A 26,311-nucleotide genomic window follows, 5' to 3' on the forward strand; every position below is an offset into this window, starting at 1 on the left:
TATTGTATACAACTTTAATCTTTTTCAACATTTTCAGTCCCTATGAACCTGAGGGCTGTGTTGTCTGGAGCTGTGTGCTCCTGGTAGGGTCTCCCAAGGCAAAGTGGTCTCAGGTGAGGGGCCAGACAAAGAATGGTTCAAAAATCCTATGAAAAATCGAGGAAGGGATGAAGTGACCCTGCCCGGAGGAAGCCCGGGGCCCCCGTCTGGAGCCAGGCCCAGATGGAGGGCTGCGTCAGCGAGCGTCTGGTGGCCGTGTTTGCCACGGAGCCCGGTCGGGCACAGCCCGAAAAAGCTACGTGGCGGACATCCCTCCATCCCATGGGCCCACCACCTGTGGGAGGAACCGCTGGGGTCGGGTGCGCTGCCACATGGGTGGCAGTGAAGGTCAGGGGGCCTCGACGGACCAGACCCGGGCAGCAGAGGCTGGCTCTGGGGGACGTGGAATGTCAGCTCTCTGTGGGGGAAGGAGCCGGAACTTGTGCGGGAGGTGGAGCGCTACCGGTTAGATCTGGTGGGGCTTACCTCTACGCACAGTCTTGGTTCTGGAACCATACTCCTGGATAGGGGTTGGACTCTTTTCTTCTCCGGAGTTGCCCAGGGTGTGAGGCGCCGGGCGGGTGTGGGGATACTCACAAGCCCCCGGCTGAGCGCCGCTACGTTGGAGTTTAACCCGGTGGGACGAGAGGGTCGCCTCCCCTACGCCTGCGGGTTGTGGGGGGAAAACTCTGACTGTTGTTTGTGCATATGCACCAAACAAGAGTTCAGAGTATTCGGCCTTCTTGGAGACCTTGAGTGGAGTCCTGCATGGGGGCTCCAGTTGGGGACTCCATAGTTCTGCTGGGGGGACTTCAACGCGCACGTGGGTAATGATGGAGACACATGGAGAGGCGTGATTGGGAGGAACGGCCTCCTGATCTAAACCAGAGTGGTTGTTTGTTGTTGGACTTCTGTGCTAGTCATGGATTGTCTATAACTTGAACACCATGTTCGAACATAGGGATGCTCATAAGTGTACTTGGTACCAGAGCACCCTAGGCCAAAGGTCAATGATCGATTTTATAATCGTTTCATCTGATCTGAGGCCATATGTTTTTGGACACTCGGGTGAAGAGAGGGGCGGAGCTGTCAACCGATCACCATCTGGTGGTGAGTTGGGTCAGGGGGGTGGGGGAAGACTCTGGACAGACCTGGTAAGCCCAAGCGGGTAGTGCGGGTAAATTGGGAACGTCTGGAGGAGGCCCCTGTCCGACAGACTTTCAACTCACACCTCCGGCGGAGCTTTTCGTGCATCCCTGTGGAGGCTGGGGGCATTGAACCCGAGTGGACAATGTTCAAAGTTTCCATTGCTGAAGCTGCGGTGAGGAGCTGTGGTCTTAGGGTCTTAGGTGCCTCAAGGGGCGGTAACCCACGAACACCGTGGTGGACACCGGTGGTCAGGGAAGCCGTCCGACTGAAGAAGGAGTCTTTCCGGGATATGTTATCCCAGACGACTCCGGAGGCAGTTGCAAGGTACCGAAGGGCTCGAAGGGCTGCAGCCTCTGCCGTGAAAGAGGCAAAGCAGCGTGTGTGGGAGAAGTTCGAGAAGACATGGAGAGGACTTTCGGTCGGCACCAAGGTGCTTCTGGAAAACCGTTCGCCACCTCAGGAGGGGAGCGGGGGAACCATCCAAGCTGTGTACAGTAAGGATGGGGTGCTGTTGACCTCAACTGAGGAGGTAATAGGGGCGGTGGAAGGAGCACTTTGAGGAACTCCTAAATCCGACTAATACGCCGTCTATGGTAGAGGCAGAGCTGGAGGATGAGGGGGGATTGGCATCAATTTCCCTGGTGGAGGTTGCTGAGGTAGTTAAACAACTCCACAGTGGCAAAGCCCCAGGAATTGATGAGATCCGTCCAGAAATGCTTAAAGCTCTGGGTGTGGAGGGGTTGTCTTGGTTGACACGCCTCTTCAACATTGCGTGGAAGTCTGGGGACGGTGCCTAAGGAGTGGCAGACCGGGGTGGTGGTTCCCCTTTTTAAAAAAGGGGGGACCAGAGGGTGTGTGCCAATTACAGGGGTATCACACTTCTCAGCCTCCCGGTAAAGTCTACTCCAAGGTGCTGGAAAGGAGGGTTCGGTCGATAGTCGAATCTCAGGTTGAAGAGGAACAATGCGGATTCCGTCCTGGTCGTGGAACAACGGACCAGGTCTTTACTCTTGCAAGGATCCTGGAGGGAGCCTGGGAGTATGCCCAACCAGTCTACATGTGTTGTGTGGATCTGGAGAAGGCGTATGACCGGGTGCCCCGGGAGATACTGTGGGAGGTGCTGCGGGAGTACGGGGGTGAGGGGTCCCTTCTCAGGGCCATCCAATCTCTGTACGACCAAAGCGAGAGCTGTGTCGGGTTCTCGGCAGTAAAGTCGGACTCGTTTCAGGTGAGAGTTGGCCTCCGCCAGGGCTGCGCTTTGTCACCAATCCTGTTTGTAGTATTTATGGACAGGATATCGAGGCGTAGTCGGGGTGGAGAGGGGTTGCAGTTCGGTGGGCTGGGGATCTCATCGCTGCTTTTTGCAGATGATGTGGTCCTGATGGCATCATCGGCCTGTGACCTTCAGCACTCACTGGATCAGTTCGCAGCCGAGTGTGAAGCGGCTGGGATGAGGATCAGCACCTCTAAATCGGAGGCCATGGTTCTCAGCAGGAAACCGATGGAGTGCCTTCTCCAGGTAGGGAATGAGTCCTTACCCCAAGTGAAGGAGTTCAAGTACCTTGGGGTCTTGTTCGCGAGTGAGGGGACAATGGAGCGGGAGATTGGTCGGAGAATCGGCACAGCAGGTGCGGTATTACATTCAATTTATCGCACCGTTGTGACGAAAAGAGAGCTGATCCAGAAGGCAAAGCTCTTAATCTATCGGTCAGTTTTTGTTCCTACCCTCACCTATGGTCATGAAGGCTGGGTCATGACCGAAAGAACAAGATCCAGGGTACAAGCGGCCGAAATGGGTTTCCTCAGGAGGGTAGCTGGCGTCTCCCTTAGAGATAGGGTGAGAAGCTCAGTTATCCGTGAGGAGCTCGGAGTAGAGCCGCTGCTCCTTTGCGTCGAAAGGAGCCAGTTGAGGTGGTTCGGGCATCTGGTAAGGATGCCCCCTGGGCGCCTCACTAGGGAGGTGTTCCAGGCACGTCCAGCTGGGAGGAGGCCTCGGGGGAGACCCAGGACTAGGTGGAGGGATTATATCTCTAACCTGGCCTGGGAACGCCTCGGGATCCCCCAGTCGGAGCTGGTTAATGTGGCCCGGGAAAGGGAAGTTTGGGGTCCCCTGCTGGAGCTGCTACCCCCGCGACCCGACCCCGGATAAGCGGATGAAGAAGATGGAGATGGAGATGAGATAGAGATGAACATTTTCAGTTGACCAGTGTTGTGGTTTTGGTTTACAGGTCTGATTCAGTATAGCTGTATCATCTTGCAAACAGTCATTCTTTCCCTTGGTTTTCTCTTTCACAAGCTTGCTCTCATTTTATGTTGTAGGTATTTAGCAGAGTCTCTTACCCAGAGTACCTAACTATTAACAGCCAACACTACAACGATTTGGTTTTAGAGAGAGCGAATGGTCAAGTCAAGGGGACAAGGTACAGTCATGTGAACAAATTAGGATACCCATGCTAAAGTTGACTAAAAAGAGGAATACAAAAATCATCTTTAGGAAAATGATCTTAATGCCTTAAATGCATCCTGATAAAGTTCCCTTGGCCTTTGCAATTCAAATAGCCCCACATCATCACATCCCCTCCAGCATACCTAGAGATTGGCATGGTTTTATTTCAGATGTACTTACTTATGCCCCCTGTATTTTAAGGAAGAACATGTATTTATTTATGCTACATTATTCATTCACAAAGAAAATTGGTGTCCTTAAAGATTGGATTTTTCCTCATTTTTTTTAATTAAGGCATTAAGATCACTTTCCAAAAGATGATTTTTTTTATTCCTCTTTTTAGTCAACTTTAGGGTGTCCTAATTTTTTCACATGACCGTATGCTCATTGCTCATATACTTTGTTATCAGTGTTAACATAACTCGCCATTGATGCCAACTATTCCATTTTTTTTTGGTCATTCCTGTCATGTTTTCTGTGACATGGACCACACTAGATTGTTACACATTGAGGAAATCATTGACAGCTACTTCTCGTCAAAGCCTGTTATCAACCTCATTTTAATACAATAATAAACGTGAGATGTGTATATGTAAATGCATATTATACGCCTGCATGGATGAAGACACCTAATTTGCTTCAAAGTCTGACAAATGGCCTCCTTATGCAGTTCTTATATAAACAAGGGTTTTTAATGTCAATGTATTCAAATTAGTGCATGAACACAGACACAGTGCAGTTAAAGTTCTCTAAATTATCCTGGTTGGGGGAGGTAAAGGTCTAGAACTAGTTTAGACTTCTAAAGGTGATATTGAGATTATTGATTGAGCTAATCTTGACCATTACATCCACAACTATAGATACTGTATACCTCTCACTTCATGTGTTTGTACTTCGAAGAAAGTATCAGGTAAAAACAGGGCTAAAATGAGATCTCCGTGAGAGACCAGCAAACTCCTAGCAAACTATTATGTAGCTCAATGCTGGACATTTCGCCCCAAATTCCAGTCACTTTACTGTATTTGTATTTGTTTAGTATTTGGTTTAGAAGCCTTTATTGGTGATTTGTTACAGTACAAAGTCCTGCTACATACGTACATATATAGCTAGCTATATATGCTCCGCTATGTCGTGTTAGCATGCAGCTATAATAGTTAGCTATGAGTATAACGTTAGATTGTAGTGGTACGAAGCAGCGTCAAAAATCGCAGATAAAGGCTTCTGAACCAAACACTACACAATCAGACATGTTTCAGCAGGAATGTGACCCGGAATTGGGGAGAATTTAACAACATTGCCAGCTAAGATGACATGTTTACTGCTGTCATCCCGTCTTCATAAGGACACTTATGTACGTTTACACTTCATCGCATTAATAATAGACAGCCTATGGTTATTAGTCAAGACGAAGTATTAAAAGTAAAAACATTAACATAAACAACACAACAACGACGTCGCTACACGGTTTTGGATCACTGACAAGTCTCGATTGTTTGTAGCTATGACTATTGTATAATAAAGATTTAATAAAAAAGTTGTGATGTTTGGTCGTAAAGTGTTTCAACGCATGCGTGGTACAAATCGCACAGGGACATTGTTAGTTTTCTACTACGTAATTATGCGCATGCGCAGAACAGATCGTACAGGCGGTACGGATCGGGTACTTACACTGACTCACATGCCAATCAGCTTGTTGTGCTAACCTCAGCACATGTTGCGAAAGGCGTACAGCTTAAAGTTTCTGGGTAGATCTCGCGCTTGTGATCTTTGGTTCTGCATTTCATGCACAAATCTACATACCGTGTATTCTGCGTGCGGCTGCGTGCAGATTTGATCAGGGTAACAAATAAAATATCAGCATTCTTAACCTTATACCTTAACCAATACTTTGGTTAATAGCCCTTCAGCAAATTCCTGTTAGAATGGTTTCATCTTTCCATACTGGGTACATAATAGGTCGAGCTCCAATGTTTGTCAGACCATTTTGCCTTCTGTTGCCACTGCAAGCAGTACTCTATGATACAGCGCTGTAATATGACCCAGCGGTAACTCCCTGGCCTGAAAAGTGAAGCCAATGTAGAAGTGCCTTAAACCTACCTTCTATCTAATTTCCAATGCTCCAAAAAGAACTCTTGGTTTCTAAGTTTCTAAAGAAGTCTATAGAGAAATTACCCTACTTCTACTTTGATTTATTACCTCAATAAACATTTTCCTAACGAGTTTATGGCCTCAATCGCTAGTTTCAAGTCTTCTTTAATAGAGCTGGATATTCATTTTGTAAATTATGGTCCCATTTATTTTAAAATAAATGTCCTGTTAAGTGTTCTGCCAACCAAGCTAGTTGCTTCAAGTTGGTAACTTAAGAGACGATTTTCAACCAGCTCTATGTACGTGACGAACAGCACCAGTACCCAGAGGTCTGCGTTTACCCCCAGTAAAACTCCGCTGGATGACTAGCATCAGAAGGGTTGAAAATCTGAGACTTTTCCTGTTTACTGTTTAGCTTAGATGCGTCATCCTCCCCTGCTCTGCCCTTTTGTCCAAATATGGTCACTTCTTGCTCCAAAATACCAAGATGGCGACGGCCAAAATGCATACTCCTATTAGCTGTGACCTTATCATTGTGTTACTTAACTGTGTATTATTTTGGATTTACTCTAACACTTTTAGCAAAGAATCAGAATACTTTATTGATCCCCTTAGATAAATTGTTAGCTGTAAGTGGCAGTTGCTCACAGTCAGATTTAATGTTAAAAAAAAAAATAAGAGTAAGAAACAGTCAATAAGTGAAGAAAGTAACATAGCTAAAGTGCAAGAAATAAAAATGTATGTTAAAGTTAAGTAAGATAAGGTTAAAAAGATCATGTTGCTAAAACAATGGATTGTACAAATGCTATTGGAGTACAGTGTGAACATAAATAGAGTACAGTGTGCATAAGTAGCGCAGTGAACAAGTGGCTGGAGCATGTCAGACTACAATAATGTCAGATATTGCACATATAACTAATAAATTAGTTTATAGTTATTGCACATAATTGTCCAAGAATATTTACATTATTGTAGTGTTGTCAGTTCAGTTTTGACACTTCAAGTGTGTAACACTCAGAGGGACTTAATGCTACCCCAAACAGCAACTATTTTTAAAGATGTACTTTTAAGACATGTTTTCCTGTAGTCTTTCAAAGAAATGTTGTGAAGTACTGAAAATATTTAGAGGGCGGTAATCAGGTACTTGCCCTTGCCAGGTGGTCAGCCATTGTGGCACAGGTTGGATGCAAGACACGTGCTAATGAAAGTTGGTGTGATTCAAGCATTTACAGTAAACTAAAAAGGCTGTTTTGTTGATCTACATCAGTGAAGATTCTCTTTTGAATTTCCAGATAAACCTTATTTTGAAGGGTTAAAGTTATCTTGCCTCCTGTTTTCAACAAGCATGTAGTGGTATTTTGTTGGCAGAAGCATTGGAAGCTGTCTCCATCTATACATTGCCTTAATAGATTCAGGCCGTTGTAATTTAAATACATGTAAAACGGGTCATTTTCTGCATATCTGGCTATATTGAGCACCAAACCACATTTCAAAGACTGCATGGGCTTATTCACAAGTGTCTAAGTTGGTCTGTGTAGGTAACCTGTTGAATTAAGTAAGAGAGAGAGAGAGAACGAGTTATAGAGTTTGACTGTTGTGTTAGCTTCCATTAATCTCTGTTCGCTCAACGAGCTATGGCTGCTTTTACTTCCAGACCACCATGATGTCTTACATCTTTCTAATGAACACACACACACACACACTTTCTTTCACTATTTCATTCACAAACACACCTTTACTTACTGGTTTTCAGTATACACATGCATAGCTACGTACACCAAAACACACACACTCTAAACTCTGCACACTAATGAATGGAACTCCTGCATTCTAATCCATCATATTAATTGGAAATGCCTGGCCATGGATTGAGGAATTTTTCATCTTCCAAGCACTGCTCTTGCTCATAGCCTCTATCTGCAGTTTATGTTTATGTTGAGGAGCTAACATGCAGAGAGTGGTGCCTTGAAAAATAGTATGAAGTAATGTTTGTTAAATTTTATTAATGAAAGAATAAAAAACATGTTGCATACAGGCTAGTTGGTTAGCCTTTTGTAATTTGACACAGCTGTGTCATTTTCCCAAAGTTTCTCTCTTTCAATGCCCTGTACAGTTATTGAACAATTTATAAATATGCACTTGCTCATTGAATCTGGGATAAAATAAGTGTATTTGTGTGCATTTGCATGGGTGTGCTGCCATAATCCAGTAGTTTACTACAATATAAACAAAGACATTTAGCAGTAAGTTGCACATTGCTAAATCTAGTGCAATTCAATATTGTTATGAACCTTATCATATTCTGTTTAAGTTTATAGAGGATAGTTGATTGAACTGTCACATTTTTTCAATGTAGCACTTGTGTCCTTATGAATGGCTATAGTTTGTTATGCTGTTGACCTGGGTGTTTCTAAGACTTTGTCCACCCTTAAAGGATTTATTGCAGAGCCGTCGATTTGAGTGCATTGGATGTGGCTTGGTGTGCCTCATAAGCTGGTAACTTAGTGAATGTATAGGCTTTGATAAAGGAAGGAAAGGTTCTCATTTGAAATGATTGCTAGACCAGAGTGTAAAGGAGGACCAGAAAAACACCTGCCAAGTTCCATTTTCAAATGTTTCAACAGACAGGGCAATCTTAATGCACAACTGCACCTCAAACACAGTACCATAGTGCTTCACAACAATGCTACTTTATCAGCACCCAAGTCACTCCCCTAAATGTCATGTGCATGCTTGTCCAAAAGCCAAATGCCATTAAGAATGTTTTGCGAGCAAGCTAAAACATAAGATGTTTTTTTTGCTTTTGTTTTTCCACATTCATTTACTGGCCATTGTTGCACCCACAAGTGTCCCAACCCTTGTGCTAGCAGCTTTTACATTTAAATTACCTGGAATTTAACTAATTTAATAAATTTAATAACATAATGTAAATTACTTATGACACGACTGAGTTGCACTTGCAGTTTCTCATGGATTGATTAGAAATGCCAAAAGCATCTTTCACCAACTTCCAAATAAAGGGCACCACAAACCCACACCCAAACTTTTTGTTCCATGGTGGTAATAAAAGAGCCTTGGTTTGTCAGTCAAAAACGAAAGCATCTTGTTACCAATTCAAAAAACCCACTTAATGCAGAACAACAGGTTTGTGTTGAAGACAAAAGGATCTGTTCCCGCCTTGAGCCTTTGTCGTCTTTATTTCTGCTTTCAAGTGCAAAAATTCTTCATTTATCTCCACTGAAGCAAGAAAAAAGCTGGCCACCCTTTACTCCTTCTACTTTGTCATATTCTATTGATCCTTCCATCCTTATTCCTGTCTGATAGGGAAAGAAATCAACACTGGTTCAGTCAAGTGGAAAAACAGACCCTAAATGTGCCATAAACCCAGACGCTAATAATCTGCTGGGATTCAACAATGTGAAACACACTGAAAGACTTCCTTTCTCTCACTCTCCTATTTGTCTCATTTCCACAAGACTTCCATTTTGTCTTCCTTTGTCTGTCTCTCTGCTTTTCTCCCATCACACACAGAGAGATGCCAGTCAAATTGGAGCATCTAACATCTTATCAGAGAAGCTTGCTTGTGCAGAGTTTGAGCCTTAAGCATTGGGCTGTGTGATAGACATTGAGTGTACTGACTGTAAAAGACTGTGATATATACAGAGACAATTGACACATTGAAGTAAAGTGCTTATGCATGTTAATACTTAAAGAATCCTTAGGAGTCTAATGGCACACACAAATTCATGGTTCGATACATACTAGTGAAATAAATAAATGTCACCACCTAACTCGAAAAACTTTCACAACTAAACTCCATAATTATGGCTGTAAATATTGCCTTGACAAAAAAATCCTTGTTAACACTGTTTTTTGTATACTTATAAATCAATGCATCGCTTGTGTCTAGCATTATTGTACTTGCATCAAGGTTGCAAGCATCAAGTTTATCTTTGATCCTCATCCTCAATTGAATCTCAACAGTATGCACTGCCGTTGCATCATAAGTCCCTGCAAAAAATATCTAGATGTTTAAGAATTCAAAGGTCAGTGTATCCAGGGATGCATTTGTTGTATGTCCTATATTCAAGTCATACTATTTTTTCTTATTTTACCATGGCACAGGTAGTATAGGTACAATTATTTGTTTTAGGTCTCAGGAATTTAAGTACTGCTAATCCCTTCGGTTGCCATTCAACAAGAAAAAGATGCAGGCCTTAGACATAGGATCTGGCGTTGCAGTTATTAGCCACAGGGTTGTGCGGCAGTGTCGGTGCGTAGCCCGTTTGTGTTTCCATTTTGTTCCCCATGGTACTAGCAATTAGCCATGCTGCTAGTATGCTGCATCCTACGAGTGATTGTCTGTCAGCATCCACATATTAAAAAAAAAAAAAACATTTACTTTCAAAAACTAACCAGGATGCGAGGTCTATCAAAACGGTGGGTTGTAAACTGGTGCACAAGGCCCCATTGAATGACTACATGTGAAACATAATGTTACACTCCAGTATGTTGTTTTGTAGCCACCGCAGTATGAAAGTTAAATATTTTTTTACTTTTTCACCACAGGGTTAGGGTTTTTTCGGCACTACCTGTAGGCACTACCTGCGGGCACCACCTGTGGCCCCCACTGCCACAGCCAAAACACATTCATACTTGCATTCAAAGAATTGGTAGGATTGTAGTTTGAACGCAGCCTTACCTGAAACCCTGGTGAGCTTGATTAACTTGCTGCCATCACTCCACTTGTTCCCTGCATTGTTTGTCACTCATCTGCTTGGTTGGGCCAGCCCCCTCCAGTCCTCTTCTCGTGTTACCAACGGTGCACTGAGCTCGGTGTTGGTTTCAGTTAAATTAGGTTGACAAATAGACAAAGACAGAAACTATACCAAAATACTTTGGGGATGAGCGTTTTCCTTTATTGGGCCTCATTCACATTATGGAATATCTCTACATGACTCATATGCAACAGGTCCTCCAACCCATACAACCACATAGGTCTTTTTTTCCTACCCTCTAAAATTACCCACAGAAGCATTTCCTAAATATCATTACGCCCTCATTCCAAAATGTAAGGGTCACAGATTTAAACATGTGGTTAACGTCGATGAAACGTCACCGTTTGGTTAGGTTTAGGCAACAAAACTACTTGGTTAGGTTTAGAGAAAGAACGGGGTTTGGGTTAAAATTTGTTACATAACTTCAGTTCCGTACACAAGTACATGACGTAGTTACGTGGAGACAAAGACCATCACGCACTTACGTACATAACGTAGCATAACATACTTACATACTTAACTTGCAAGTTAACTTGTGTACATACGTTCAACTACGTCAATAGTGACTTTTGGGTTTACACGGGACATAGGGAACAGCGATTTCCTGGGTGAAAGTCCTGTGTTTGTTTGACCCATCCATCTACTCTGACCTGCTCCCTATGCAGACATTAGCGCTCTTTATACGTCACCTGACTTCCTCCTTTGCTACCATTATATTTACTACACCCACTGTAGGTAGGCTGCTTGTGGGGTTGTTTTGGGAGGGAAGACCCTATCAGTCTCCTGATAGAACCGGTCTGGACTACTTACCATATTTTGTACTCCTAGATTGATTTGGTTTGCAGTAGACATCCATCCATCCATCTTGACACACATTTTACAAACAACACAGACAATAGACAGACAAGATAAAAGTACCCAAGGCTCAAATACATCAGTATGGTAAACTCTCACAGCTGGTCGCTGCATGGGCACATTAATTCAATAAATTAACTACGAGGCCCATGCCCATCACAGTCTTAACAAAAAGAGTATGCAATCATCAGCATGCCACTCTCCTCTATTCTTCCTTCACTCTTCCTTCTCTGGCGTCTGCCTTCACGCTGGCTCATATTAGGCAAAACTCTTAAGAATTGTCAAGCAATCAAAAATGACAAATGACAGCCTGACTCCAGGTGAATGCATGTGAATCTCCAAATGAATAGAAATCTAGATAAATTATCTTTGGCATTATCAATTTTCTGGAACATAGCTGAGGTTGTGAGATCTTACTTTTTTTAACCAAACAGTTCTGGGGACTCCCTGAGAGGAACTGCCCACACCTTTGAGAACTACATACCTTCAAGGGCTTTTTTCTGTTTGCAATCACAATGGCAGTGACATAAGCCGGACATTCTGCTATTTGGCTCTTTTTCTGTAAGCAGTGTAGCATAAAAGTATGATAGAATTAACAGCCTAGCTAGAAACTGCTAATTCTTTCATGCTACACTGAGAAAATGAGCCGACAAAGTTTTTACTCATCTGGCGAGGCAATGTGCTTTCTATGCTGTGAAAAGAGTGTGTGTGAGTGTGTGGATGAAGCAATAGCAATTTAGTGGTTGGCTGGCTAGTTAGCTTGCAGTTAAAAATGGCGGTTGCCATCAATTAATCATCGACGTACACTTATGTCTGAACCAATCACTGTACAAGGTTTCTCCTGTGCTGCGAGAGTACCTACCAAGGGGGTAAGCTTCTCCTCGGACCGCGAACCTCCTATGGCGCCATTTTGATGCTACCAAGCCATCACCTCCCGTTAGCATCCCATTGACTGCCATTCATTTTAGCGCCACTTTGACAGCGAATAACTTTACATCTGAAGCGTTTAAAGACTCTATTTGTCCATTGTTTATTTCTAAAGAAACACAACGACGTATAAAAGGCTCCATTACCTTGTACCTCACGTTATGGCTCCGTAGCAGACGTTTTTGTAAAAATAGGCTAACGATTGTGTCATAACCACGTGACTTGCTGTCGCATATTAGAGGAATTACCGTATAGTACAGGAGAAGCGCGCAGGCAGTTTCGTCTCACATTAGCTGTTTAAGTGTAATTACTAATGTTAACTAGCATTTTAGTTAGCAATAATTAGCCTGTGTCCATGTTATCTCCTTACATATACCTACGCTCTCGGTCTCTTCAATATTCGGAATGATTGAGATTTCTCTTGGCACAGCTACCAGAAGACTTACAACTTTCAGACACGTTGCTCACAGCACATTTACGTTGTCTCTCTCAGTTGGAGGCTGCGCAGTAACGCTAGCCATCACCGGAAAAGTGCTTCTAATATCCTTCACTGGTCTCCTTCCAGAGCAACAGGATCTGTTGGTCCATTCTTATATACTGTCTATGGTACCTACTCTGAAGTAGGAGCTAAAAATGTCCCTGAAAATGACATTCTAAGAACTACAATTGTAGTTCTGGCAGTACAGACACAATAAAAAGAGGGACTCTTAGAACTATGAAACAGTTCCTCCGGTTTGAAAATGCCTTTTGTCTAGTAGTTTTATTCTCTGAAAGATATGGAAGCAGCATTCATGCTGGAAAGATGCATTAAGAGGTTGGGCAGTGAATGTGAGTTAATAAAATATTTTGCATGTCTGTGTGTGTGAGTGTTCCTGTAGGGTTAGATTGACCTTTCTCTGCCCACTCAGTGAGAATGTGGCACATTACACCTACGCACTACATGGGAAAAATCATCTATGACTCACAAACTGATATGTGCACACACAAAATTAACATTCCTACGTTACATTTGACAAAATCATTTGTGGTTACGTCAAACACACACACACACACACACACACAATGTGTTTCTAAGTATATCCTGGTATTTTAATAGATGAATCTCTTTCATTTACACTTCATATTCAGCAGCTAGCAAAAAGATTAAAGCTGAAACTAGGTTTTTATTTCAGAATCAAATCCTGCCTTTTGTTCAAATCTAGAAAGAGGCTGGTTACTGCCACTTTTGTCTGTACTTGACTATGGTGATATTTATACATGCATGCTTCCTCTCAAAATGTACATGCACTGGACACTGTATACCATGGAGCGCTGAGGTTCATCACCGGTTTTAAAGCCCTCACTCACCATTGTGAACTCTATAAACATGTTGGATCGCCTTCTCTGTCAACACGGAGACTTAGGGCGTTTTCACACATGAAAGTCGGAACCAAGGTCCGCACCAATGTTCATATTTTTGTAACACTGTATACATTTGATCCGGTAAGTTTTGGTTTCACACTGCAAGCTCACTAAAGATCTATACGTGAGAAAACTACGTCCTGCCGTCATCACATACGTGAGCTGCGTCTCCAGATACTTATAATTGATTGGTTTGTTGACGGGCTTCCCCGTCCTCTCGTATCCTCTCTCTGTCGGAGTTTTTTCAACTGACTGCTGCTCTCCCCTACTGCCGTGGCTCTTTTTGTTTTGTTGTGTTGTTGAGAAGCAAGACAAGGGAACTTTCTTTCTGGAGAATTCATTCAGAGACAAACGGAAACCTACACTGTACATTTACTACCACTTAACAAATAAACTGCTGATGTATTCTCTGCTCTGATAGTCGACGGCTGTCTGCTATGAACGCATTCACCGTCACACTCTCTCTCATGTAGCCTACACACTAAGCACCGAGCTATTCCTTAAATGACCTTCCCTGGTCTTGTAACACAAGGAGAGCCTGCCAGAGCTTCTTGTATTTGGTCTGAAAGTCCGAACCATACAAAAAATGCTTTCACACTATAAACGAACTGAACCATGGTCCGGACCGAGACCACCTCTTTTTAAACCAAAATTTGGTCTTTTGATCCGGACCGTGGTCCGGGGGAGGTTTCACACCTGTAGTTTTGGTTCGGATCAAACTAAAAAGTCCAAAAGTCCGGACCAAATAAGGTATGTGTGAAAACGCCCTTAAACACTGGCATATCTTCATATACAAGGCTATTTTAGGTCTACTTCCGTCTGACCTATAGCAGTGTAAATGATATTGGCACTTAGAATCTTCGTTCCCAGGATCTTTTCCTTCTGACTGTTCCAAAGGTTAGAACTGAACTGGGGAAAAAGGCGTTTACGTTTGCTGCTCCCTCTACCTGGAACAAGTTACAGAAATCCATGAAACTTAATGAGCTGGTGTCATTGGTTGCTTTTAAGAGGATGTTGATTGACTTGGAGGCAGCCACATTTTGCTGTAGATGTTTTGCCTGATGTGTTTAGGATTGTGGTTGACTTTAAGGGATTTGCTGTTTCAGTTGTTTTTTGTTTTAAGTGTTTTTGTGTTTGTACGTACGTGTGGTTGTACTGTTGCCTGTCTTGGCCAGGACACTCTTCAAAAAGAGATTTTTAATCTCAATGAGTCTTTTCCTCGTTAAATAAAGGTAATACAAATAAATAATAATATTATTCTGCTGCTGCCATGCTGCGTAAAATACATATCCTTGGAGGAAAAGGTACTGGCCATTCTTTTCTAGATCTCCTTCATGATTAAGCAAATATAAGATTAAGCCAGGAACTGGATGCCATTTTGACTACAACCGAATTCAGGTTTGTTTATATTGGGGACAGGTATTGTACTTTATTGAATAAAGGGATGTTGGGCATCATTTTAAGCCAGGTTCATCAGCCATAAGAATATATCAAGTCTTTCTTTCTGTAACTATGTACAATGAAGAGTTTTGTCACAAAAGGTTAATTATTCTCTCTTTCTCTATTCACTTTTCTGTCAGATATGGCTCACTCTTCAATCCTGTTCTTCACCATTCATAACTCAACCCTCCATGTCCTTACTGTTCTTCCACTGAGGATGTAACCTAGTGTGACCCTTTGTCAATTGAAATAAACAATGTTAAACTAATATGTCTGTCTGTCTCTCTCTCCCTCTCTTTCCCCACTCCACAGAGTTATATTCATGGCAGCAGCCAGGCTCAGTTTGTGGCTGAGTCTCACATCATCCTTCTTCTGAGTATCCTTTCACCAACGCGTTTGTATGTTTCATGTGTCGACATAAATTCAAACAGTGCTGCAAAATGCAAATCATCAGAGGGGTTTAGCTATCTGTAAAGTGTCCCAACAGCTCATTTTGGCAAAAAATCCTCATTTGCTTACACGCAACACATACTGTAGGAAGCCACCTTATATGTCTGAAACAGCATCCAATTTTCCTGTCTGCAACATTTATTTTCCCAACACAAAGGCTTTGTCATCTGTGTGCATTCTCCATAGGGAGGCTGTCTGCTGGACTAAACAAACAGACAATACGAAGACGAGAGATTGTCCTCTTTTAACTTCACCTCCTTGCCCAATTTGTTCCAAATTCAACCCCTGATCATAGGCTGTGGCTGTGTGTCTTTGGCAGGATAGATGTTTTTGTTTATGTTTGCTTTCTTTTCTATCTGCTTGTATATCTGTGTTCTTGCACTGGTGCTTTTGAATGTGTGTGGGTAATGATATCGTTCATTCCTAGCTGTTGTGTTTCACCCATGGGAAATAGCAGGTCCAAGGTCACACCTGCTGCAGAGCAATATTTGTTTGTCCACGCTAACACAGTTTAATTTTTTATTTTCTGCCCATCTGATTACATCGAAATGAAACACACATTCACACCTGCTGAAATGACAACACATCTACCTTTGTTGTCTCTGCAGGTGGTGTAAACACATTTTATGACTATCATAGATGCAGTTTCCCAATGGATGTAACCTTGTATAATTTGTTATACGCAGGTGCACACTCACCCAGGTACCATGTGCAGTTGCACAACTATACCATTTTAGGATGAGAGAGAGAGGGAGAATTGTTGTCAGGTGGTAAATATAGAGTGTAGGTTTCAGTTAAGTTATGACAATTACATGTTTACAAGGCTGGAAGTTACAAGTGATCGAAGGTTTTTATAATGCAATAGCTGAGTGAAGATATGTTATTAATTCATGCATCAGTATGTTATTCCATCAATTCATCATAACACATAGACCTGGCCTACATGAAAGAGCAGTTTATGTGTTGTGTTATGTGTTGACTGTTTTCAATGTTGTGTTGGCTCTACTCTGGAATGATGTATTGCTTGTGTATTGTGAATAATTATACGGAAGATAAGGAACTCTAAAAGCAATTGCATACTGAATCGCGATATTGGTCTAAAACAAATCGTAATTAGATTATTTTCCCATATCGTTATGTCTGATCTGTCACCATAGTATCAAAAGGATGCCTCAGTTTCTGCTCTGTATTTCCCCATGTGGCAGCCTTTGTTTGTGCACCCCATCAGGTTTTAGTTATGTGGATTTGTATGCAGCGCACATTGAAGAAAATGTATAAGCCACCTGAGGCTGTGCTTTGCAGCTCAAGTGTTGAATGGAGCGTTGCTTGCTTCTGTAAAACAGAGATGTTCACAATACTGTAGGAACTGTTCATAATTAAATGTTAATGTAGTTATTTCAACAAGTCATATATCTTAAACAATAGCTAAATACTACAAAACAACAGCTAAATACTTCAGGAACATAGTACAGGCCCACATCAGCAGTGGTTCCCCAACCAGTCCAAGCTCTACAAAGACAAAAATGTAAGAAGTCCATGCTGAGGACATTCAAATTATGAGCTGGATCTGCAATAGTCGCCGCAGATTGGGAAGATCAATTGCAAAAATTAAAAAAATGTTCTTGCAGGTAACAGATGAGTCAAAATCATTACAGTGACTCTTTGTTACAAAATCTTGGCTGATTGACACAGTATGTTTTTCGTCTTTGCAGCAATTACGTTATCATTTCCTCATAAACAAGATTTAGAATCAGTTCCGTCAGGATTACATAGTTTTACATTTCTACAGTGCTATTGTGGTGCATCACAATATACAACAATTGAGAGCATAATTTTCTACAGAAGCCAGGGACATGACTGACGTGTTCTTTGAACCTTTGTTAGTCTATGATGTTAGCAGAATAGACTTTTTGAAAAATAAAAAAACATTCAATTGGAAATCCATTAAGATATTTTCCTTCGAAAGGTAAGGCTGTACCACTGCAGATTTAATTTAATAGTAAAAAAGTAAGCATGTTTGTTAGTTTTGTATTGCCTCCTGATCTCTTGCCCTTTCTTGGACAAAAGTAAAAAAAAATTGACACAATACAACTTTTGATTCATTCAAGAACACGTTTTTAAGGAATAATAGCAAAAGGGAGAAGGATGTATTGTTATTAATGTGTCCACACCCTTTATATATACTTTGTGCTGTCAAAGTACCAGTGATTGATGTTCTTGCTAATCTGAGTTCTTATATGCACATATGTGCGTATCTGTAAGTGCATATGTGTGTCCAGCAGTTTCTCCTGGGGCAGTGTGTATATCCAGCTTCTCCCTCTCCTGTATGCAAGTGTGTTGTTTCCTTGACAACCTTGTCCCAGATGCTGCAATCACCATGGGGATGGTGCTGCTAAATGAGGCTGCCACCTCCAAGGGAGATGTTGGCAAGAGACGAAGTAAGTAATGAAGATTGTTTTTTCAGCTTTCCTTTATTTGTTGCTTGTACTTTTCCTTTCCCTTTTCAACCTCTAGTTCCTCAATTTCTGGAGGTGTGTGTGTGTGTGTGTGTGTGTGTGTGTGTGTTTAAGCTGAGTGGCATAGTTGTGAGAGCCACCTTGTAACTACCAGGAGTAGTTCTTGCAACACCCAATGTATATGCATCAAAAATCCATGTTTCAAGAGGTATCAATGGTGCTGGAGAGATTAAAAATCTTTGTAGAAGAAACACAAGCTGTAAAGCATTAATTCCTATAAGGTGTCTTATAGTTATAACTGAGAGAACACAATCCAATATGATTAAAAAGTTACACGTACACATTCACCCACAGATATTGTTCAGCTATACATGTGTTGATAAATTAAAATGTCCTATATTCGAAGGTAAGTCACAAGTTCAGGCATTAACAAGAAACTATCCTGGCTGCTGTTTACAGTTGCCTTCTTGATCCCTTAGAAAAGGCCATCCGCTGACTGCAACATTAATATCATTATCTATTTAGACTGAGTGCTAAAGGATTCTCCTTACACTTCTTACACTGGCCAACTTCATAATCAGTTATTTCTTGATCACCAGAATAAAACATTTCTTTACTTGGCTTCCCAACCACTCCAGACTACTTTGAATAGGACAAATGTCTTTTGAGCTGTCGCTTATGCTTTGTGCTCAGTAGCCTGTGTTTTTTGTTGGAAGACATTCATTCATATTTCTTGAGCATACTGTAAATTCTGACTTTGACATTTAAACAGTAGGCGCACCAGAAAACGATTTAAGAACACGTGGTAGCACATTACAAGATTTCAGTGTGGGTACAGAGTTTCATTTGTGGGTAAAGTACACAGACACAGAAATCATGCATTTTTTTGTTTTAGTTGTGATCTCTATTTATTTCCTCACCTGACACACAAACAAATGTGAGTAAGTAAATAAACAGAGTGTGAAAATGTGTACAAGCCAAAAACCAAAACTGTGATGATATATAAAGGTGCACAGATGGAGTTTTTCTTAAACAAATAAAGCTTATGTTTACGTTCATTGTTACTCACCAGAACTCTGTGTGTCCTTGAGGTCTAACAATCATGATTAATGCATCTTTCAAATAAAACATTTGCGAGGCCTATTTTTGTTAAGTTTGAAACCTGGGGCGCGTTCAGCCCAGACAAAACATAGCAAAATGTTTATTTAAACTGAAACGGTGTTGTGTTGAACACCCTATTGTGTGCGCAAGTGCAATGCCTTTTTAATACAGCAAGTTTACATGTCGCTTCTGATTGGGTAACACCTCTGACACACCCACCAAACAAGGTAAAATGTACCTTAAAGTCTGTTGCACACATAGTTAATACTACGGGTGTCGTCACCACATTGGTTTTTAGCAACCGAATGTGACCATTTTTGACGATTGGGTAAGCTGGGGAGGATGACAAGGCCAAGCCTGTGTTGTTTATGGTTGCAATGGCGCTGCGCTAAGCTAAACGCTAAAAGGGGAACATTTTCAACCCTTCATAAGCGCACCATCCAGCGGAGATTTACTGGCTGGTTAACACGGACCTCTGGGCACTGCCACTATTCATCTGCATGTACGGCAGTACAGAAAATCTGCAAACTTTCCCTTAAGTTAGCTAACGCTAGCGCTAGCTAGCTAGCTTGATTGGCATATCACTGAGTAAGTGAGTACCTTTTTAGGCAAATATTCCAATCAACTTTGTTGAAGTAAAAGGTGAGAGGATCAAAGTTTAATATGAAAACACCCCAAAACAAATTCACAGCTATTTTAATGTACAAAGGGCAATGGATATGCATTGCTAAGCCTCTATCATGATTGACAGGTTGGCGTTTAGCCACGCCCCTAAAGCATCCCCTGCTTTATCGTCAATTTTAAAACAATGGGACCATAATTTACACAATGAACACCATACTGTGTTAAAGAAGACGTGAAACTAGCGATTGAGGCCATACACTTGTTAGGAAAATGTTTATCGAGGTAGTAAATCAAGACAGAAGGTCATGTCTTTATAGACTTCTATAGAAACTGACTTCTTTTTGCAACCGGGGTAGACGCCCCCGGCTGTAAATTAGATAGAATGCAGGTTTAATGCTCTTCATTGGCTTCACTTCTCAGACCCAGAAGATTTGTCCATATTATTATACGTCTATTGTTGCACACCTATTCGTACCGTTTGTTTCAACCCGGAAACCGTAGCAAAACGGTGCAGTTTTTGAGATTGAACATGCCCCTGCATTGTTTACATCCATCGGTACTAGGTGCACGGGACAAACACAGCAGGGACCTACTCCTAGAAAGTGAGGAAGGTTGCTTGAGCGTTTCAATGTTGATAAATTGAATGTATTTACAAGTATATAAGACTAGATGGAAATTGATGGAAAAGACAACAGAAAATTACTCAAACTTGGTAAAAAATGGTAAAAATATGTGCTATATTTAACAGCAATGCTGGAGGGTAAGATTAAGATGGGAGACCTCTGTACACACATACCATGCAATGAACCATCATCGCAGTACTTGCATTAGTGTGTGACATGTATTTGCATAACTGTCAATTAGTTGGAGCAGCTCCAAAAATAAGAAGCACTTCTTTTACTTTCAAGTTAATCACTGAGATGACTCCTAACCTGCCCCATAACTGCCTCTGAATACACAACTACAGCATTTGGATATGCTTGGTGAATGCTTGATAGACTTTGACTAGCAGGTAGATTTATGTGGTGTTATGAGATGAATTGGCTCATCAAGAAAATTATTTAGGTGGCCGGGTTAGCTCAGTTGGTAGAGTGGGCGTACATATGTAGAGGTTTATTCCTTGACGCAGAAGGTCCACGGTTCAAGTCCGACCTGTTATGGTTTCCTACATGTCTTCCCCCTTATCTCTCCCCCTTCATATCTCAGCTGTCCTAGCTATTAAAGATGCAGTAGGTAAGACTAATAAAACTAACTTTCTATCATATTTGCTGAAACTAACCCTATGTTCCAGTAGAACTACTTGAAGCAGGTAATTTAAAAAAAAAGCTGGCTCCTCTGGCACCACCTACAGCCTGTAGTGTGATTTGCAAAAATCCACAGCTCCCTGTTCAGATGCACCAATCATGGCCAGGGGGGGTGTCTAACTTTGTGTCAATCACTGCTCATGCACACGCATTCATTATACCTTGTGGGGGAGGGGCTTAGGAGACCGTTTGGGCTTTAGCAGAAGGGAGGGGGGGAACTGAGAAGTTGTCAATGTTGAAATTCTTGGGCTAAAGCCTGGATCTTCATAATCCTACCTACAGCACCTTTAAAGGGGGAAATGGCCAAAAAAACTATCTTAAAAGAAAAAAATTAAAACGATTTAGTTTGCTTGTAATTAGTCAAATTCATTTTGAGACAATTAAAAGTTGGTTATTGCATGCTCTCAATCTGACTGCCAGTGCATTTAGAGCAAATCCTCGTCGTTTGTTCTGATGGGTCTAATTTTATCTTCACATTCATGCATGAGTCAAAATTGTTCTTATTCTACACAAATACCACATGCACAGAAATTGCATTGGGAATCCAGCTGGGTCTGTCTATGATCCATCCATGAAAAGGCAAAAAATGAAAACATGTTTGTAAGTGCAAATCAAACTGAATTTGCACTAAATATTTGAATTACAATAATATTAAAAGCATTTAATTTAAAATAGCAACAGCCAAAAACTGCAATCACCAACTAACTACAATTTGCTAGTGAAGGAGAGCTTTCAGGCACAGTTCAGTGGAGACCAGCAAGCTACTTCTTAATGAAGGAAATTCTGAAACATTTGCTAAGGCTGCATGTCAGCTGAGCCATGAAAAAATCATTTGTGTTACTGTTACTCACAAAAGTATTGTTAAAGAATATTTGTTTAATGTTAAAATAAATTCTGTTGGGGAAATTATACTTTAAACTCTATTTAAAAAGTAAAATAAATTGAATCATCATGCTTAATAAATGGAATGACACAAAAGCATGCTCAGAAGCAATTAACAATACAAATTATCTCAACTGGTGGTGGACCACCACAGTAGAGGCAGCAGATCAGCTCTTGTGAGTCCACATACCAGAGCAGGTGGACGATATACAGTCATTCATATGGCTGATCTGCCGAGATTCCCACAGTACCAGCAGTCAACATTTGTAAATGTCTCATCAAATACATAAAATCCCACTTGTGCAGTACTAGCTCTATTTACATATGCATATTCATTCATTTTGCCTCCATATTTTTGTTCATTCATTATTTCTGCTGTTTTTCTTCCTTAACAAACATTTATTTTCCGTACTTTTATTTGTAAAGCATCTTTCTAGACCCAAAATGCCAGAGAACAAGATACAAAAACAAAATCAAAACATTAGGTATAAAAGCACATAACATTGCAGGCACAGGCAAAGGTAGCCAACAAGATTTCTAACTGATGTTATTTAAAGCATGTTTTAAAAAGGTGTGTTTCTAGAAGTTTCTTAAAACTATGGAGGCTGGGTGCATTCCTCAGCTCTTCAGGTAGAGCATTCCAAAGTTGGCACTGCAGCAGAAGGCTGTCTCCTGTAGTTTTCAGCTTTGCACCTGCTCTTGAGAGGCAGAAAACTTTCTTTGCAAACCTGACCCTCTTGCAAAGGCTTAGTCAGTCCAGCAATACACAATCAACCACAGGAACAGTAAGTGGTAGATTTGCACATCACAGATTACAATTAAGGTAAATCTCAGATGACAATTTAACTTCTAGGCCAGTGTTTCTTTGGGTTAGGCCCTTTTTCGTTCTTGTATAAAGAAGTTGAGGTTCTTTGTAAGTTAATCAAGAATAATGGGGCCCCTGAACTGTAGACTTTTTTTTTTTTAGGGCTCTAGTCGAGGCGGTTGAATAAACTATGAATAGCTTTGGCACTGGTAGACTTTCAAAATTAAGATCAGATATTCCAGAAACCTTGTTACCTGCATTAGCAAGGAGGATGTTTGTACTTGTCCCTACTGTACTAGTAGCCCTGGTGTTTTTGTGGTTGTGCTTTACTGTAACGTAGTTCTCTGCTTAAAGCAGTCCAGCAGCCCCCCCTTAAAAGTCTGAGCAGGTAGCAAACAAAAGTATAAATACAGCATGGAGGGCACAGAGGGGATGATTAATTAATGTCAAAGCTATCATGAGGAGTGACTGTGAAAATCACCTTCTCCAATGCTAAGGGGTTCAAAATTTGTGGGAAAACATGAGAGTTGATGGAGCCTGCCATTATCTTTTAACTATGATGATCACAAGTGGTCTCATGTTGTGGATTTGATTGCATCAAATTGCATTACAGAGATTACAGAGACCAGCTTTAAGCTGCTGGACACATGTAGGACCATTAGCATGTGCTGTCATTTGTGTTCTGTTCCAACCAGACACAATAACATATTTGACACATCTAGAATAGAATAGATATTTATTGTCATTGTTTTCAACAGCGAAACACAGTTTAGCAGCTCTCAGTTTGACAGATAAGCCTGTAAATAAACAAACAATAAACAAAATCTTAAATATCAAACTTTAAATTGCAAAAATATAAAATCAAGATAAATAACACCGTGAGGTGACGCTATATACATATGGAGTTATTGAACTTTCAGATCTTAGGGTAACAATGACAATAAATATCTATCTCTTGATTGAAGGGCAGATGGTCCCTGACTCCTTCTGATGAGTCTGGTCTGGAAGTGTTGAGCATGTAACCACAGTTCATCATTTCAAAGGGGAGGTTGTACTTGACCCTACTAATGACATTTTTGCTTTCAACCTTTTCCTTTACTGCCCAAGCGGAGTTTCTGCATAATCTCTAGATTATGAGAAGGGGAGTTAGATATTAGATGACCCGTACTGATAATTATCTCACACACAGAGACACAGTTACATGCAAGTGGATTTTAATTAGTGTGGTGTGATAAAAGTGTCTCCATGAGCCTTTCAATTGCCTCTGTAAGGCCACAAGCTCATGCATACGCACAGACTCTCACACTTAAAAATTGTTAAAGATTATCAACTTTTTGTTCTACTTTACCCATGAGTTCTCCTTGAGATGTTTAAAGCTTGGCAATTAAAATTATAATGACTTTATAACTACCTCAAGACTTGTTTCTCAGTATCAGACTGAACAATAACACTCACACATCTACATAGACAGACACACATGCATATGTGCTCACTTAACTGTCACCTGTGTAAGGCTGACATTTCACGTGTACAGCACAGACTACTCATTTATCAATTCTCTCTCTGCTCTATCATTTCTATCAGGTCTTTTATCCTTTCATTATCCATCTCATTTGTTCTCTCTCCCTCGCTTTCCTTCTCTTATGTGCAGAAACTTGTACTTTTTTATTGTATCAGCTTTTTTAATTTAACCTCTTTCTTTGTGTAATTTCCACCTGCTAAAATTACATTAATTACATTTTACCGCAGCTCAAGCATACTAATGCTGACAGAAACCTCTTACGTAAAGCACACAATATTCATTAGTCCGTCATTGGGTTGACACACGTACATATGGGCACACAAATTAAATAACTGCATTATAATGCAGCACAGCGAATAGTTGTCTGTCAGTAATGGAGAGAGGATTAGTCTTGAATGGTAGTGTAATCACTGAATGTGGGTGTTAAATCCCTGGCATATAGCTTCCATACTGCTGAGTGCAGCTACAAGAAGTTATCTGCTGCTTCCATGGGCATCTGCACGACAAATCACAGTGCACACACTGTTTCTCAGCGAGGGAGTTACTGAACTAGTAAATGGAGTTAAAAATGACTACATATGCAATATCAGTGGAGGCGGGGGTGGTGAGATAAGTGAAAGAGGTTGGAATGTAAATAAGAGTGAAACATAAAGGAGGGGGAGCATAGAATTTGAGAAATTGAAGATTTAGGAAAAGCGAGATGGGTCTGTGAAGGAACAAAATACAGTAGAGACAACTTTAAACCAAGGCGGCAACCCAAAAATACCCATGTCTCCCTGGTGAAATGCAAACAGTATTGTAGTACCAGATGTAAAAAAATAAATAAATAAACCAAAGACTTAAAGTATCTTAAGTAACTATTCCTCTCGCAGACCCATGAAAATTGTGTTAACGTGTTTTGAAAAATGACAATAAAATAACAACGTGATTCAATGTTCAGGTATTTCTTCATTTGTATTCTTAAATGGAGGGAGTTATGGGGTTACGCTTCACTTTAAAAACATGCAGATATGCACAATAAAAGCAGTCACATTTAGCACATATACGTTGCATTACCGACACACATATCCATTATGTATTATTTGGAGCCGGTATGTGTAACGCAAAACAGGTTACCAAGAGTCCATTAAACATATATCTACAAAGCCCTTGTTCACTTGTTTGGACAGCGTGAATATTAACAATCCTAACAAAAAAGTCAGCTTTTCTGTCGCAGTTTGGCATAAAAAATAATAATAATTAAACAATTGAGGGTAGTTATATCCAGAGGTTGAGTCTATTGAAGCCAGTTGCTAATCAAAGAATAAACTGTGAAGAACAATTTAGCATTCCAATATCTATTCATATTTGGCCTCCTAATGAGGTAGGCTTAACTTAATATGCTTATTGGCTTCCTGGCACTCGGGAAAGGTACATTTATTTTTACCATGCCAATATATCATGATTTGAATTGAGCCAAGTCATACAGTCAAAAGAGGGATTACCACCTTTGTCATTTAGGGAAATCATTCAGCTTAAACAACTTGTCATTTCGCCAAGGTCATAAATCACTTTCATTAGCATGCTTAGTGCGTGTGTGAATCAGAGTGCCATTATCCATGGAAGCATACAAAGTTGCCTCTCAGTCATAATTGATGAGCTATGGGAAATACATCCCACTATACTTAATGAAGATACACAGCCGTTCTGTCGCTCACGTATTCGCAGGGACATACGTTGATGTGGCAACTCAGGGAACACGGGGCCGTAAGGGCTCTCCCTGGAGACGCACTCTCAAATATGCAGTGCTCTCAATCAAGTCCCTCAGTCAGTGTCACACACACACATGCATACCCACAGGTTAGGCCTGCACGATTCGGGGGAAAATATGAATCACGATTTTTAAGCTTAGAATTGGTATCACGATTCTCTGCCATGATTTTTTTCTCACAAAGTGTAATATTTATTGCACACATGAACCATGACAAAACAAAACAAATTGGCAGTACCAAACATAGATTTTTTTTTTGGCACCTATAGCACATTGCGCATCACCACAAGCCTG

At 41.1% G+C, this 26,311-nt stretch overlaps 1 protein-coding gene across 1 annotated transcript in view; it reads left to right on the forward strand.

The window, feature by feature from the left end:
• Positions 1 to 26,311, forward strand: part of tusc3 (tumor suppressor candidate 3) — an 84,630-nt gene that overhangs the window by 49,952 nt on the left and 8,367 nt on the right. The window contains exons 7-8 of the mRNA XM_078279189.1: positions 15,436 to 15,499; positions 17,937 to 18,011. Of these exons, the coding sequence (XP_078135315.1) occupies positions 15,436 to 15,499; positions 17,937 to 18,011 (139 nt within the window). The remainder of the gene's footprint in view (positions 1 to 15,435; positions 15,500 to 17,936; positions 18,012 to 26,311) is intronic.

The sequence above is a fragment of the Sander vitreus genome, chromosome 2, assembly GCF_031162955.1.
Source record: "Sander vitreus isolate 19-12246 chromosome 2, sanVit1, whole genome shotgun sequence".
In the NCBI taxonomy this organism is placed as follows: Eukaryota; Metazoa; Chordata; class Actinopteri; order Perciformes; family Percidae; genus Sander; species Sander vitreus.